Genomic DNA, 17,026 nt, shown 5'->3' on the forward strand with positions numbered 1-17,026 from the left:
AAAAAAAAAAAAAGAATATGAGAAAAGAGATGAAAAAAGAACTGAGAGGCATTGTGTTCCTGCACCAACTTCCCACAGGAATGTGATCATTATGTGCTGCACACATGTAGCAATAAAACATAAAAACTAGTGCTCACTTCAGCAGCACATATACTAGAATGAATGAATAAATAAAAAGTAAAAAAAGTGAAAAAATGGGCAAAAGACTTGAATGGACACCTTATCAAACAATATCTATAGGTGCTAAGTAAGCATATGAGAGAAATACTCATTATCACATTGTTAGGAAATTGTGTGTGGAGGGGGTACTGGGGATTGAACCCAAGTCCTTTACATTGAGTTATTATCTCCAATATTTTTTTGCTTTTGAGACAGGGTCTTGGTTAGTTGCCCAGGTGGGGTTTAACTTGCAAGCCTCCTGCCTCAGCTTCCCAGGGTTCTGGGATAATGGTCACCCAGCAAGGAAATTACTATTTAAAATGAGACACTACCACACGTAGTCAGAATGGCTAAAACCTAAAACACAGATAACATCAAATGTCAGTGAAGACACGGGGCAGTTTTGTTGCTGGTGGTGATGCAAAATGGTATAGCCACTTTGGAAGATGATGTAGCGGGTTTTTCTATTTGTTTGTTGGTTTTGTCTTTTTGAGACAGGGTCTCACTATGCAGTTCAGGCTGGCATTGAGCTCATTTTGTAGCTTAGGCTGGCCTTGAACTCAAGGATCCTCCTGCTTCAGCCTCCCGAGTGCTGGGATTATAGGCGTGGGCCACCACGCCCGGCCGGTTTTTGTTTTGAGACAGGGTTTCACTATTTAGTCCAAGCTGGCCTCAAACTCACGGCAATCCTCCCACCTTAGCCTTCTGAGTGCTGGAATGACAGGTGTGCACCTCCACATCCAGCTATCAGCAGTTTCATGTAAGATGAAGCAATTTTACTATATAACCTAGCACAGTTGGCCTTAGGTATTTGCCCAATGAGCTGAAAACTTAAGTACACACGAAAATCTTCACATGAATGTGTATAGCAGTCCTATATATGCTCACTAAGAGCTGAAAGCAACCAAGGTGCCCTGAAATAGGAATGGGATGAACAAAGTGTGATGACCCAGACAAGCCACAGCCTGGAGAACATATTTGTAAGACCCATAAAGAACATGTGTGCAAAATACACAAAGAACTCTTGAAACTTAACAATAAGACAGTATAGATAACAATAACGTCCTGTATATTTTTTAAAGGTAGAAAAAAGGAGTGCCTATATGGAATAAAAGAAGCCCATCTGAAGGGCTACGTACCGCGTAAGTCCAGCCTCAGGACACTGGAGAGGCAACACTACGGACAGGGAAGAGATTAGAGGGGTGAAGTGTCACCACAGGCTCTTGGGAAGTCTGCACGGAGATAAGCAGCTTAAGCCCACCCTCCCTGCTGGGGAAGTGCGGGTTGCCAACTCCCATTTCCAAAAATGAATTTTCAGGTCAGACCCGCAGGAGGCCTACAGGGATTCATTAGACAGGAACTTAAAAGTGCACAACGAAACAGCACAGCCTTCGAGGGGGCACATTGTCCCCCCCCCCAGCTGGCAGTATTTATGCTTCCCGTGAGGGGGTGGAAATTCCAGGAAAAAAGATAACCCCTGCCCCAGAAGGATATTGGCCAATTTTACAGGTGTGACCCCAGGATTTTTTTTTTTTTTTGAGACAGGGTCTCGCTATGCAGTTCAGGCTGGCCTTGAGCTCACTCTGCAGCCCAGGAAGGTCTCGAACTCGCAATGGTCCTCCTGCCTCAGTCTCCTGAATGCTGGGATTACAGGAGTGTGCCACCATGCCCGGTGACCCCAGGATTTTTAAAAGATAAATAATTTAATCATTTTCTGAATTCTCTTGACTTGTCCCTTTATCTTAGGAGCAGGTTCCTGCTCTTTTACTTTTTTAAACTAAGCCAATTTATGGGCTTCCAGTATTCTTGAGGAATTTGGGGTGTGATGGAAGGAAAGGAGCCTAAATTAACCAAGGGAGTGCCTGTAGGGATTGCCCTGGGTGGCTTTGGCTGGGTCCTGGGAGTTACCATCTTCCTAAAAGTACAGTTTTTACTCTTGATTTTCCTTGTCTCCTTTCTATCTTTTACTCAAGGAAGTTTTAGGAAACTGAAATTTAGGAAGTATGTTAACACTGTAATGGTGAATCTGTAACAATATGCAGTTGTCAAAACCCATAGACTAAAAAAGACCCATGGAATGTACAACACAAAGCAATGTACACTGTGGACTATTTATTTTTGTAGTAGTACTGGGGGTTGAACCCAGGACCTTCATGCTGAGCTGTCTTCAGCCATAGCTGGAGCTATGTCTCCCTTTTAAATTCATACACTGGGGCCGGGCATGGTGGTGCATGCCTGTAATCCCAGCACTTGGGAGACTGAGGCAGGAGGATCGTTTGGAGTTCGAGACCAGCCTGGGCTACAAAGTGAGCTCAAGGCCAGCATGAACCACATAGCAAGACCCTGTCTCAAAAAGACAATACATATATTATATATATTATACAATATGTTACATATATTGTATATTATATAATATATATATTATATATCACGTTAATTCAAGATGTTAATAACCAAGGAAACTGGGTTGGGTTAGATATGTGGAACTCAACCATTTGCACAAGTATTCTGTAAATCTAAAACTGTACTCAAAATAAAATCTGTTATCTATTTTGAAAATGATGCTGCTAATTCTCTGAGCCTACACTGTAAGCCCATTAAACACAGACACGTTGTGGTACGTATAAGGTTTAAATATATCCAGCACCTTTTAGTAACTCAGCTAACGCACCATATGCAGATGGACAGCTGCTCTGTTTTGTCTGGAACTTTGCCAAGATGGTCACCATTTCAGAAAATCACACCTCTCGCGGTCTCTACACGGCCCGTTTCAGCGCATGCCCCGTGATGTGTGTGCGTCTATCGCTGTGCTTTTATAAGAGGGGCCAAGCAGCTGCCGGCTTTAGGTGCCTGTGCACAACATATGCACATATTATTATATCACTAAACGCTTTTCTTTATTTTCTGTAGTATGCTTGGGATAGTATATTGACGTTAACGTTTTCCCTGTCTAGCTTTTGCAATGTCTGAATTTCATGGCAGGATGATTTGTTATCACAAGGATAGGATAACTGAACCTAACTGAGCTGAGGATCCTTCTTGTGTTTTGTTTTGTTTTGTTTGTTTTTGGTACCGGGAATCGAACTCGGGACCTTGGGCTTGCCAGGCAGGCGCTTGTGCCGCTGAGCTATATCCCTGGCCAAGGCTCCTGTGAAATGCGATCCAACTCCTTTCTCAGCCCTAGGGTCTATCATAATCAGCTCTGCTTCTCCTCCCAACTCCAGCCAAAGGGATGGGCGAGGTCGCCAGAGTTCCAAAGGCAGCAGTCTCTCCCTCCCTAGGCTTGGCACAGGCTGTTCTCTGCCGGCAATGCCTTTACTCTCTTCCTCCAGCGCTCAACAAACCACAGCTCCTCAAACCTCCATGCCTCACCTCCACCTGCAGCCCCCCTTGCCGTTCTTTATTTCCTTCAAATGACTCATTTCTCATAAATACATTGATCTTTTCCAGGAAAAGTTTGTATCACCATCATAAATAGGAAACCAACCTGAATAGCCATAAAAATAAAGCAACCCTAAAAATAAACACCAGGGAAATGAACGGCATTATCTTGTATTTAGATATATAATTGTCGGGGCTGGGGATTTAGCTCAGCGGCACAGCAACTGCCTGGTAAGCGCTAGGTCGTGAGTTTGATTCCCAGTACCGGAAAAAAACAAAACAAAACAAAAAGATATAATTGTCAGCAGATGCCAAAGCTACCTGTGGGTGGAGGCGGAATTAAAACTGGCGTTAAAAACGTGTTAGCACTGAGCTGAGCGTTTTCCGCCTTGATATATCTCAAGACTTGAAAGAAAACTGAAGAGTAACTTTTTCGGTGTAATTGAATGCTGTCCTAGTTCTCCCTAAAGTCACCCACTTGACACTGCCAGCCAATCCATTTGTCACCAAACATTCATCAAGCAGCCTGAATGGAGCAGGCAGCGGCGCTCAAAGCGCGCAATAAAACAGTGAAGCGGACAAGCGCGCACTCCGCCCTGCAGATCCACAGCGTGCTGAAGGAAAAACACAGGGATCTGGGAAGGGCTATAAAACGCCCTCACTTATGAACATCAATTGTAGGTTAAAGCCTCTTGCGTCTCCAGTATCCGAGAAACTATACCCATTTGTAAACTGTGAGACAGTCGGGACCAAATTAATTTTGAAACTGTGATGATTTATGATCTTTTCAGTTTTCACAGGGAAAACTGGACTTGAGCGCATCTGCATATATCTGATGAGCTGTGAAGGGAGACCGCTGAAATAATGTTTTTAAACCCTCAGACGTGAGGAGAACGCGCGCGGCGTGGCGTGGAAAGCGCCTGGGTTTAGCTCCAGGACCCTCCCGCGCCTTTGCCTAGTTCGTCCCTCGCGGCTCATGGCGTTGCTCTGCCTCGCCGCCGCCGGGGAGCTCACCCGGCACGCCGGAGCCTCCTCCGCTGGCCTTAAAGCCTGGGCGCCTCCCCAAGAATCGGCTGGTCCGATTGTCTTGCAGACCAGCCCCCGGGGCTCCCCCAGCATCAGCACCTGGCCCTCTCCTCAAGGGATCCAGCTCTGCGCAGCCCACCAAGACTGCGGCGACGGGCGGCCGCACCTGTTTCTCGGCGAGCGAGGCCCAGCTCACGTTAAACCGGGTTAAGCCGGGTTGCGGGGAGGGGCTCTGCAGAGGCGCCCTCCATGGGCCCTGACGTTAGGGGGCGTGAGCGTGGCTCCGGCAACGCCTAGGAGCTCGAGAAGCTGGAGAAGCCGAGGCCAGGTCTGCGGCGCGCAGGGAAGAGCGGGCGGGGCGCCCCCCTTCCCCGCCCCCACCCCACTGTGCTCCGCGGAGGGGCGTCGGGGCCGCGGAGAGCGGAGGCGGGGAGACTCGGTGACGGACCAAGCCCGCAGCGGGCAGGGTCTAGAGACCCTAAATTAGGCCAGGTCGGATGCCTGAGCCCCGAAAGCAGGCAGAATGGGGGTGGGGCGGGCGAGGGGTGCGGTCCCGCCCCGGGGGCGGAGCCAAGGCTCCAGCCCGCGGCGTGCGAGACCCGCGGAAATCCGTGCCGGCTCCCTCCCTGCGTCCCGGGATTGAGGTCGCAGCTCGCGTCCTCCGGCCTCCAGCTCTACTGGGGCGCGGGGGCGGCCTCCGCAGCCCGCTCCCACCCTGGCGCTTTCGGGGGCGACCATGGCGCGGGGACACGCCCCGCGGGACAGGTGAGTCGGGCTAGCGGTGCGTGCGCGGGGCCCCGGGGCCGTGGGTGGCGCTGCCCGGCTCCCGCTGCCGCTCCCAGGCGCCAAGAACGACTGCACTACAACTCCCATCAGCCGGCTCCCGGGGCTGCCGAGCCCTGGTGGTGCAGGTTGTAGTCCGCGCTCCCGAGGGGCGCCTCGAGAGGCAGGAGGGGCGGCCCAGGCGTGCGTCCTCGGGGTGACCTTCTGACTGATCCACAGCTACCACCTGGTCGGGATCAGCTTCTTCATCCTGGGACTGGGCACCCTCCTTCCCTGGAACTTCTTCATCACCGCCATCCCGGTGAGGCTTGCCTTGGACTGACAGCCTCAGGCCACAGCCACCCTCCGTCCCTCCATCAGCATGGACCGAGGCTCTCCGGGCTCATTCCCCACCACGCCTCCTTTACTCCTTTGCATGCCCATTTGTCGGCTGAAGCACGGAGCCTCAGAAAGGAAAATACCTTTCTCCTGGCCAGGAAAGCCCGCATCTCAGAGGGCCAAGGCCAGCCCCTTAGGGGTCTGTGACCGCCAATGATCTACCCACTCACCTCCTCAGTTCGTCCTTATTTCTGGGCCAGTCACTCCAAAAGTGGTTTATGCACGCCTTTGGTTTTCTTTGCAATAGAATGAATTGTGTTCATTCATGCAAGAAACATTTCGTGTGCAACTGCTTTGGACCAAGCCCTGGAGATACAGAGAAATCATAAGACAGGGATGTTAGACACCCATCTTAGGAACCTTACTCGCAAGGGCTGTGAAAAGGCAGAAGTGTGGGGGGTGCGGCATCTTTGGGATTAGGTTATTCTTATATATTCAGTGGGACTACTTTGCAGATGTCTCTGGAATGCCTGGCTCTGTGCTGAGCCCTGCAAACCCAAAGATGAATCAGCCTCTGATCTTGAAAACAATATGGGACCAAAGTTATTAATAATGTAACATGCCAGCTGGGTGTGGTAGCATGGGCCTGCAGAGGCTGCCCCGGGAGGATTGAAAGTTCAACCCCAGCCTAGACAACTTAGTGAAACCCTGTCTCAGAACTTAAAAATAATAAATGAATAATTTTTAGGGTTTTTTGTTGTTGTTGTTGTTGTTTTAGAGCAGTGCAAACTCCCAGTTGACTCCCCAATGCCAGGGTTGGGAGGAGCATGATATCTGCCATCCCTGGCTTACAGCACAGTGTTGTGAGTCCCCCGGAGAACATTCCTTTTGCTTCATAAGAGATTTGAGGTTGGACATGTGTCTTTTTGATTTTGGTTTTTTGAGACAGGGCTTGCCGTATTGTCCAGTTTGGCTTTGAACTCCCTCCGTAGCCCAGGTTGGCTTCCAATTTGCAGTCCTCCTGCCTCAGCTTCCCCAGCACTGGGATTACAAGCATGCATTTCTACCCCTAACTTTGCAGAAGAGATTCATAAATTGACAGCTGGGTGGACAAAGTGTATGTGGGGACTGGGAGGATAGCGGGAGAGGGCATTCCAGGTGAAGGCAAGACTATTCAGAAAAAGACCCAAAGCCTGGGGTGCCTAAAGTTTTGCAGAACAGAGCAAGGAACAGAGCACAAAAGAGAGGCTGGGATCGGATTCTGAAGGCTCTCAAATGCTGTTCCAAAAACTTGGGGCTTAGTAGGGTGCAGTGCTGCACACCTGTAATCCCGGCTAGTGAAGCAAGAGGATTGCAGGTTCAAGGGCCTGTCTCAAAACAAAACAAAACAAAACAAAATAAAACAAAACAAAACAGCTAAAGTGCTTGGGGTGTTGCCTAGTGACAGAGCACTTGCTTAGGAGGCACCCAGCCCACAATCCAATCCCTATAAAACAAAACAAAAAACCCTTGGGCCTCTGCCCTGCAAGCAGTAGAGGTGTGGGTGAAAGGTGGGAAAGGGTTAAGCACGAAATGACAGGATCTGTTCCAAAAAGAATTCAGTGGGCCAGCGCCTAAAGCAGAACCTCGCTCAGGGTGAGTACTGATAAATAGCCTTAGAATTCATAAATCTAGAGGTGTGAGGGTGGGGGCTAAAGCCAAGGCCCTGAAGGGGGTTGTGTAGCAAGACCCACTGGCGGTTCCTAGGGCTTGGGCTCTGTCCCAGACTTCAGCCAATCAATTCAGTGCACATCCAGGGAGCTCTGACTGTGCCAGGGGCTGGGGACGGTACAAGGACAAGGCACCCGTAGCCAAGCAGTTACAAGCATGGGGGGTGGGCACACTGTGGTATTCCTGACCTATACTGCCTCCCCTCTGACAGTACTTCCAGGCGCGCCTGACAGGGGTCAACAGCACGGCCAGGACCCTGAGCTCCAACCACACAGGCCCCACAGACACTTTCAGCTTCAACAACTGGGTGACGCTGCTGTCTCAGCTGCCCCTGCTGCTCTTCACCCTCCTCAACTCCTTTCTGTACCAGTGGTGAGACCCTGCCCCAGCCTGCCCGTCCTTCCCCTACTCACTCTGTACTGCCCTGCCCTTGGTAGAACCTCTTGCTGGCCCTGCCCTGCCCAGCCCAGGCCTCTGAGATGCCCTCTACCCTCTTCCAAGCAGCATCCCTGAGGCGGTGCGCATTCTGGGTAGCCTGCTGGCCATACTACTGCTCTTTGCCCTGACAGCAGCATTGGTCAAGGTGGACATGAGCCCTGGGCCCTTCTTTTCCATCACCATGGCCTCAGTCTGGTTCATCAACTGTGAGTACTTCCGCCCTCCTTCCCCAGCCTCTTCCCTGAAACCCACAGGGCCCAGGAAGGGAAGACCAGCATTGTTACCCAGATCCCTGACGAAGTAACTGAGGCCCAGAGGGACTAGAAAAAAGTCACCTGCCCCAGGCTCCACAGTGACCTAGGACCAGCCTCCCAGCCCCTACCACTACAGACCAAGGGCTGAACCTCAGAAAAGGAATGTGGGGTGTTGCATCTGAATGCCCAGAGACCCCAGGAAATCTCACCTCTGCCCACTGAGTCCACATTCGCCTGCCAGTGCATCCCCCAGAACGTCCTTGAGGCCACCAGCGTGAGTGGTGGCCCCATGCCTGTCCCTCCACAGCCTTCTGTGCAGTGCTGCAGGGCAGCCTTTTCGGGCAGCTGGGCACCATGCCGTCCACCTACAGCACCGTCTTTCTCAGCGGCCAGGGCCTTGCTGGGATCTTCGCCGCCCTCGCCATGCTCATGTCCATGGCCAGTGAGTAGACTCGGAGGGATGGGGCGGCCTCCGGAGTTTGAAGGAACCCAGAGGGTGTGCAAGAGGAAGCTGCCTGGGTGGAGACAGGATGGGGTGTGGGTCTGGGGAGTGGGGACTCTTGGGGCCCCGCAGTGAGGGAGAATGAGCCGGTAAGGGCTGGGTTAACTTGGGGTGAGGGTAGGATTCCTGTGGGTGACACCAGTACATGCCAGCAGGTTGAAGGAGAAGGGGTAGGTCTGAGATCGAGCTAGATGAATTTGAATCTGTCCATCCTTCACTGACGGGTCACTGGACAAGATGTTTAACCTCCCCGCCTCATGTAAATGATGACAGGCCCCTGCTCGAGTGGTAGTGAGCCTGCACACAGTAAGAGAAAGCTTGTGCCACACAGTAGGAAAAAGTAGAATGTAGGAAGGGCTATTCCTGAGTTTGTCTGTGAAGGAAGGTGAGATGTGTACTAGAGGAAGTAGGACAGGAGTTAAAGGTCCCATGGGACTAGCCACCTCTCCTCTTCAGCTGAAGTCTCTGTCACAGGTGGTGTGGACGCCCAGACCTCTGCCCTGGGGTACTTCATCACACCCTGTGTGGGCATCCTCATGTCCATCATGTGTTACCTGAGCCTGCCCCATCTGGTGAGCCTGATACTGGGCTGGAGGACTGGCAACAGGGCATCTCAGATGGACCTCTGAGTCTGAGGCCCTGAGGGGCCAGGGGAGGTGGAAGGTATTTGTACTCAGCCCTGATTTCCCCAAAGGGTCCGCAACCAGGGAACCCCAGCCTCCAAGCCAGTAGTGTGGGGAGGGAGCCAGAGAACCTCGCCTCAGGCAGAGCCAACACTTCCTGATCCTTCTGCAGGAGTTTGCCCGCTACTACCTCACCAAGAAGCCATCACTGGTCCCAGCTCAGGAACTGGAGACCAAAGCTGAGCTCCTTCAGTCTGGTAAGCCCTGGGACCTGCAGGAGAGGTGGGAGACATGGAGGAAGCATGAGCTAGCTTCCCTTGGGAGGATTCTCCTCTAGGAAGCTCCATCCCGAGGAGACTTGTGTGAGCAGAATATCACAAGTCATCACTTTTGTTCTCAGATTTGCCAGTGGTCCACTGTTAGTGTGTTGTCACTGTTTTGGTACTAGAAGGCAATCCAAGCCCAGGTTTGTTCTCAAAAAACGATTGTATTGTTCAGAAAGAACCTGGAGAGTATCTAGAAGTAGTAGTCTCCTTATAAGCTTCTCCATGAAGTCAGGAAAGTTGTTTCTGCTGTACAAAGAAGAGAAAGTAGAGCTTCATGCAGCAAACTCTGGATCCAAATGCAGCTGAATTTGAATCTCAACTTGTGTGGTCTTAACACCTCTAGTTTCAGTTCCTAATTTTTTAATTTTTTTTTTTATCTTTTTGTTGTTGTTATTTTGAGATAGGGTCTTGCTGTTTGGTTCAGGGTGTTTGGTTCCATAAACCCACTATGTAATCCAGGCTGGCCTGGAACTCGTAGGAATTCTGCTGCCTCAGCCTCACAAGTGCTGGGAAACATGCACCACCATACCCTGCAATTTTTATCTTTTATTGAGATAGGGTCAAAAAAAAAAAAGATATAGGGTCTCATTATGTAGTCCAGGCAGGCCTTAAACTCATTGTGTAGCCCAGGCTAGCCTCAAACTCATGGCAGTCCTCCTGCCTCAGCCTCCTAAGTGCTAGGATTACAGATGTGTGCCACCACCCCCTGCTAGCCTCAGTTTCTTCACTTGCAAAGCAGTGGTGATGAAGAACACACCAGAAATGCTTATCTTGTTACCTGGAATATGCTTAATAAATCGATGGTATATTGCCATCATGAAATCCTGTCACATGCATCTGTGCTAGAGGAGGGTCACTTGTTTTAACTACTGGGATTCTCCCTTTTTGGGGCCTGGCTGTCAAGAAACCTGGGTCACAGGCATGGTACTACCCTTCCCTCTTTCCCCAGATGAGAAGAATGGGATTCCCAGCAGCCCCCAGAAAACAGTCCTGACCCTGGATCTTGACCTTGAGAAGGAGCCAGAGCCTGAGCCAGATGAACCTCAAAAGCCAGAAAACCCTTCAGTCTTCACTGTCTTCCAGAAGGTTTGGCTGGGAGATAGCTCCCAAACACTGTCCCTGGGAAGAAGCGAAGGACACCCTCTCCAGCCCTCACCAGGACTCTTGGACTAGAACAAGGCCTTAGTAGTCTTTTGTCCACTCCAAGGTTACAGGGTCATGGTAGGTCAGGGACACGGCTGGCCAGGCCTACGTGTCGTCCTGCTGGACAGGGCTCAGGTGAGAGGGTTGGGCTGTGTGCAGGGCCAGGGCTGCCCTGCCTGCTCACACCCCTGCCTCCGGCTCCCAGATCTGGCTGACGGCGCTGTGCCTTGTGTTGGTCTTCACAGTCACCCTGTCCGTCTTCCCGGCCATCACAGCCATGGTGACCAGCTCCACCGGCCCCGGGAAGTGGAGTGAGTGTTGGGGTGCTGAAAAGGATAGGGGAGCAAAGGGGGTAGAGGGAAGAGGGGAGTCAGGGACTAGGGGAATTGCCAACCCTGTCTGTCCCCCAGGTCAGTTCTTCAACCCTATCTGCTGCTTTCTGCTCTTCAACATCATGGACTGGCTGGGCCGGAGCCTAACTTCCTACTTCCTCTGGGTGAGCCATGGTTTTAGGAAGCAGTTGGCGACCAGAGGACATGAAATCACATAGAGGGCCAGGGATACAGCTCAGTGGCATAAGCGCCTGCCTGGCAAGCACAAGGTCCTGAGTTCGATTACTGGTACCAAAAAAAAAAAAAAAAGAAATCACATAGAGCGATGACTGTAACACTCCGGTTGGTCTGGCAGTGGAACACCCCAAGTGGCTGTGAGCACCTGGGCCCAGGGGCGTGCAGGTTGCACTTGTACTGAGCTCCTCACCAGCAGACGCCATGTCTAGCTGAGCTCTGTGGCCCTGGCATCCAGCCCAAGGCCCAGCTCTCATGCTTCAAGAGTGTCACAACGTGGTTCCTGCACCCAGGGAGGAGTTGGATGAGATTCCTGGGTTTTGTACTGCTTTTAGTCAAAGGATTGTTTCTTTTAAGTGACACTTCCTGAGGAGACATAGTAATTGCAGCAGACCAGAGGGGAGGATGTTGGATCTCCAGCTGTGCACCCTGCTCAGTCAAGTACTAAGTTCCAGCTGGATAGAAGAAATACGCCTGGGGTACTGTGCAGTGTACAGTACTGTGCAATAAATAGCACAGTAGGGTGACCATAGATAATGATACTGCAGTGTATGTTCCATAAAAGCCAGCAGACAAGAGTTTGAATATTTCACCACAAAGAAATGATAAATGCTTGAGGAGCTAGAGATTATTACTCTGATTTGAACGTTAGACAATGTATGCGTGTATCAAAATACCACATGGTATCCCACAAATATGTGTAATTTTAAATATATCAAAAATTATCATAGCCAGGCATGGTGGGTGCATGCCTGTAATCCCAGCACTCGGGAGGCTGAGGCAGGAGGATCATTGAGAATTGGAGACCAGCCTGGGCTACAAAGTAAGTTCAAGGCCAGCCTGAGCTGCATAGCAAGACCCTGTCTCAAAAAAAAAAAATTACCATTAAAGGAAAAGGAATCCCAGTTGCTCCAAAGGGGTCTGTGGAACCCCTAGGGGTCCCCTGGAAAAACAAATTTGAAAACCATGAATTCTGTTTAAGGCTTTCTGCAGTTCTGCGATAGAGAGAACACAAGCTAGGTACTGGGAGAGGCCGAGGCTGGCTCCAGGCTGTCCCTGCTTACTGAGTGGCCTTGGCCCAGGTTCCTGTTCCCCAGAGGCCCCAGCGCTGGATCCCCACTGGCTCATGGATAGGGCAGAGAAACTTGGGGGTCACTGATGGGTCTGTTCTGTAAGTGTCCAAAGTGCCCCTGGTACAGAGACCTGGCCCCAGGGACCACACTGACCTGAGCCTCTGCCACAGCCGGATGAGGACAGCCGACTGCTGCCCCTGCTGGTGTGCCTGCGGTTCCTGTTCGTGCCACTCTTCATGCTGTGCCATGTGCCTGAGCGGGCACGGCTGCCCATCCTCTTCCGGCAGGATGCCTATTTCATCACGTTCATGCTGCTGTTTGCCATCTCCAATGGCTACCTGGTGTCCCTCACCATGTGCCTGGCGCCCAGGTCTGGGGGACCACTGGGGCGCATGCTGGGGCTAGGGAGGGGCTGGCTATTGGAAAAAGGGCAGCCGTAAGGGGAGGATCGGGCCATTTTGCCCTGGCCAGCCCAGCAGGCTGTGTGCAGGCCTTGCTGGGTCTGAGCTGGCCCCGTACCTGTAGCTATAGAGATACTTACCTAAGCAGCCCAGGCACTGACTCTGGGGCCTCCTCCATGGGCCTCAGTTTCTCCCATCAGTAAATCAACGAGTTGGATTGTCATCCCTCAGAGCCTATCTAGCTCCAAAATTCTGTGTTAAAGGAGAACTAGTTTTAAAAAAGTGGGGGGGGGAGCTGGGGATTTAGCTCAGCGGAACAGTGCCTGCCTGGCAAGTGCAAGGTCATGAGTTCAATTCCCGGTACCAGAAAAAAAAAACAAAAAAAAAAAAAAAGGAGAACTAGTTTTGATCAAAAGCAAGGTTTGGGCCAGGCGTGGCGGCACATGCTTGTTATCCAGCAGGCGGGAGGCTGAGACAGGAGGATCTTTGCAAGTTCGAGGCCAGCCTGAGCTACAAAGCAAGCTCAAGGCCAGCCTGAATTGCATAGAGATACCCTGTCTCAAAATGACCAAAAAAAAAAAAAAAAAAAAAACAACCAAGGTTTGGGGATTGTTTCCTCCAGAAGCAACAGAGTTGAGAATCTCAGGAGAGGAAAGTTACCACAGAGGGCCAGTTTAGGGACATCATTTTGTTGAGAAGGAAGGCAGTGGAATCTAAAATCCTATAGACCCCAAAGGCACTGAGTGATGGTCTTGTCCAGTGGCCTTATTTTACAGATGGGTAAACTGAGCCCAGAAAAGGGTGAGATTGCAGTGACACAGGGATGGCTGAGGGCTTGGGGCTGCTCCAGATCTGGGATCCGTGTTTTCTAAGAGCTCCTACTTCTGTGTGTTCCAGGCAGGTGCTGCCACATGAGAGGGAGGTGGCTGGTGCCCTTATGACCTTCTTCCTGGCCCTGGGACTCTCCTGTGGAGCCTCCCTCTCCTTCCTCTTGAAGGCGCTGCTCTGAAGAGGCCATCAGGGTCCACACAGCCCTCTTCTCAGGGCCCTTCTGGAGCTGAGACCGACACAGACAAAGGACAGACCGGACTTGGGCCTCTGCTGAGCTTGGGCCCTTCCCCTGCAGGTGGCCGGAATGGGCAGAAGCTGCTCTCCATCCTCAGCTGGTCACCATTTGTGTTCTGCAGAAAACAGTCCACCATGGGGCATCCTGCCTCTCACCAGGGATGGGCTGGGGTGCAGAGGAACAGGCTTCACCGGAGCGGGTGATCAGGAAAAAGGGCACAGGGCCAGGGCCCTTCCTGCCATGGGACTGCACCTGTTCATCCCGAAGCCACTTGCTGAGCCTTGGGAGCAGAGCTGCCTACCAGAGGGGCAGTGAGGATGTGGCTGATATGGCCTCCACCTCCATTGTGAGAGGAATGGGCAGGAGCTACCTCCACCCAAACTCTGGCGACCCTGTGGTCTCATCCTTTCTACCCAGAGCAAAGGGTGCCGGGGAAGGTGTGGCGGGGTGAGGATCTGAGGGTGCTCAAAGGACCAGGCTCTGACCCTCAAAACAGTGTTTTCATGGCCAGCACTCCTGTCCTCACTCCCCTGAGCCCAGCTGGGCCTGGCTCCCAGAATGGGCCTGGCTGCATGTGTGGACCACACTTTACAGTTTGCAAAGGTTCTTCCCCCACCCTCCCTCCCCAAGCCTTACTGAGGCCCTGGAAGAAGCTGAGCAGAGATTGTGTCTCCCCATTGCACAGGTGGGGAAAGTGAGTCCCAGGAGGAGTGGTCCATGGTAGAGCAGGGACACTGGCCCCATCTCCCCACACCCTGCAGGTGCTATTCCTCCTGCGTGTCACCTGCTTTTCCTTAAGGGGCTCGGGACAGAAGCCCTAAGCATATACTTCTCACCCCACTTCTCCGTCTGACCCTGCCCCCAGGTCTAATTACAGCCCATCGTTTGTATGATGTGTTGAGTCTTTCTTTCCGAAGTGTGGGCTCATTTGGCTTCAGCAAGCTGGGTGGGGTAGGGGTAAAGCAAGACGACCATGGTAGTGGAAATAATCCACAGGGCAGACCCCCAGGGTGAGTTCACTCCTTGAACCACTGTTCACAGATTCCCGTTCGGGGCCAGGCCTTGGCTGGCTTGGAGACCCTGTAAAAGGGAGCTGTCCCTGCTCCCAAAGCTGTGAGAAGCAGTGTAGCCTGTGCTGGGGCACATGAGGACCTCCAGGAGACTGTAAGACAGGAGCCCAGAAGAGGGCGCTGCTAACCCTACTTGGAGGGCAGGTAGGCTTTCCCCAGCTGGGCCTTGAGGCTGAAAATGAGTTCTTGGTTGAGCTGGAGGAGCATCCCCATCGGAGGTGCTAGAGAATGTGGAAGGCACAAACCTGGAATACCCAATGGGGACTTCTACAGGGGTTCCTAGGGGATGAGGGAGGGGTAGGAAAGAATGAGATGAATGCAGTGGGGTTGCAGTCAGGTAATGGAGGGTCTTATGTGCAGGATTAAGAGGCCTGGCTTTATCCTGCAGCAGTCAGGGTCTGATCTGTGCTTTACAAAGAGCTTCCAGCTGCATGGGACAAAAGCAGAGGCCATGGCTGGATCGATTCCAGCAGGCAGAGGGAGGTGGGTACAAGAGATGGGAGGCCATGTAGTCCTGTGGTTAAGGTCAGACAGGCTGGCCCAGCGTCCTAGGTTCCAGACCTTTACTCCCAGCAGTGGGGACCTGAGCCTTGCCTAAGCATGGAGTACTAGAGGGAAGTCAGAGCTAGAGCTCAGACACAATTCTGGGCAAAACAAGAGCTGGAGTCCCAGGACTCTCTTGCAAAGACCTCTCAACTTGGCTGGACCCTCTGACTGGGACTGGGGGGATAGGACCAACACTCACTAGGTCCCCTTCTCCACCTTCAGAGACAACTGTTGCACCCCCAAAGCTCCTTGGGCCTGCTTTGTGGTCACACTGTCATGCTATTCTAGGTGGAGCCAAGTAGCTTGCTTATTTGCTTTCTTGCTTTTTCTTCTCAAGGCTCCTTGTCAAAAACACATTTAGCTGAGGTTACCTGGCCGAGCCACCCCTCTTTTCCTCACAAGCCTAAGGACTTTGTGAAGCAGATGCCCTGGGCACTAATATCCCCATTTTACAGATGAGTAAACCAAGGTTCCACAAGGCTATAAGTAGTGATATAGAAAGTTCCAAGGGCCCACCCCTTCAAAGAAACACTGCCAAGATGAGCAAGAACTGTTGGAACCAATTTCACTGGAACTCAGCTAGAAAATAATCCAAGCTTACAACAGCAAGTGAATGCTGGATCAGGAAAGAGGCAACTAAAAATGATAGGAGAGTTTTGCAGCATCTTACTGCCCTGTTCCTCTCCTGGGGTTGGTGATGGCTATGCAGATGGGGTCCCCAGGGGAGGACCCTGATCCTCAATTCCAGAGGGAGCAGAGCAGACCTTGTTCTAAAACAATGGTACTTAGCTGTTTGGGCCTGTCCAGGGGCTACATGAAGTGCTGATACCAGACACTCGGGTTGGTTTTACCAAACTCAAAAATCTCAGGATGGAGCTTGGCATATTACTGCACGCCTGTAATCCCAGCATTCTTGGAGGCTGAGACAAGAGGTTTCAAGTTCAGTGTAAGCCCAGCCTGGGCAACTTAGTGACTTAGCAAGACCTTATCTCAAAATAAAAACTAAATAGGGCTGGAGATGTAGCTCAGTGCAGAAGCACTGGGCTCAGTCCCCAGTACCACAACAAGATCAATCAATCAATCTCAGGATGGAGAGCCTGTACTCAGAGGAAGAGCAGTTCTCCAAACATTGAAAGGCAAATTCACAACCCATGCTGCCTGGAGAAAAGATTATAGATCAGACAAACAATAGACGTGCTGAAAAGTCTGGGAGGAAAAGCTGGTGAGAGATTTTTTGAGGAAATGAAAAGCTCCCTAAAATTTCAGGGAATTTAGGCTGGGCATGGTAGCACAAACCTGTAATCCTGTACTGAGGAGGCTGAGGCAGGAAGACTGCTGTGAGTTCCAGGTCATCCTGGATTACCTAGTTTAAGATCAACCTGAACTACATACTGAGACCCTGTCTCAAAAACAAAACAAAACAAAACAAAACAAAACAAAAAAAAAACCAGGGAATTTAGAAAATTATAATAATACACACAATTGAATACTATTCAGCCATAAAGAAGGATAAATTTGTCATCTGTGAGAAAATGGATGTACTATAAGATCATTATGCTAAACTAAATAACTCAAAGTTTAATATTGCATGGCTTCTTATATGAGAAATCCAAAGTAAAAATAATTTTTTTTTTTTTTTTT

The 17,026-nt window shown here is 51.1% G+C and overlaps 1 protein-coding gene across 1 annotated transcript; it reads left to right on the forward strand.

Moving 5' to 3' along the window:
- The first annotated feature begins 5,211 nt into the window (after positions 1-5,211).
- Positions 5,212-14,662, forward strand: Slc29a2 (solute carrier family 29 (equilibrative nucleoside transporter), member 2). The gene is made up of 12 exons (XM_005384407.1): positions 5,212-5,331; positions 5,569-5,650; positions 7,589-7,749; positions 7,882-8,021; positions 8,377-8,511; positions 9,046-9,143; positions 9,367-9,451; positions 10,470-10,606; positions 10,869-10,974; positions 11,074-11,159; positions 12,473-12,672; positions 13,601-14,662. The coding sequence occupies exons 1-12, from the start codon at positions 5,303-5,305 to the stop codon at positions 13,710-13,712; spliced, it is 1,371 nt and encodes a 456-aa protein (XP_005384464.1). The 5' UTR covers positions 5,212-5,302; the 3' UTR covers positions 13,713-14,662.
- Positions 14,663-17,026: the final 2,364 nt, after the last annotated feature.

This window comes from Chinchilla lanigera, unplaced genomic scaffold, assembly GCF_000276665.1.
Source record: "Chinchilla lanigera isolate Chin_1 unplaced genomic scaffold, ChiLan1.0 scaffold00021, whole genome shotgun sequence".
NCBI lineage: Eukaryota > Metazoa > Chordata > Mammalia > Rodentia > Chinchillidae > Chinchilla > Chinchilla lanigera.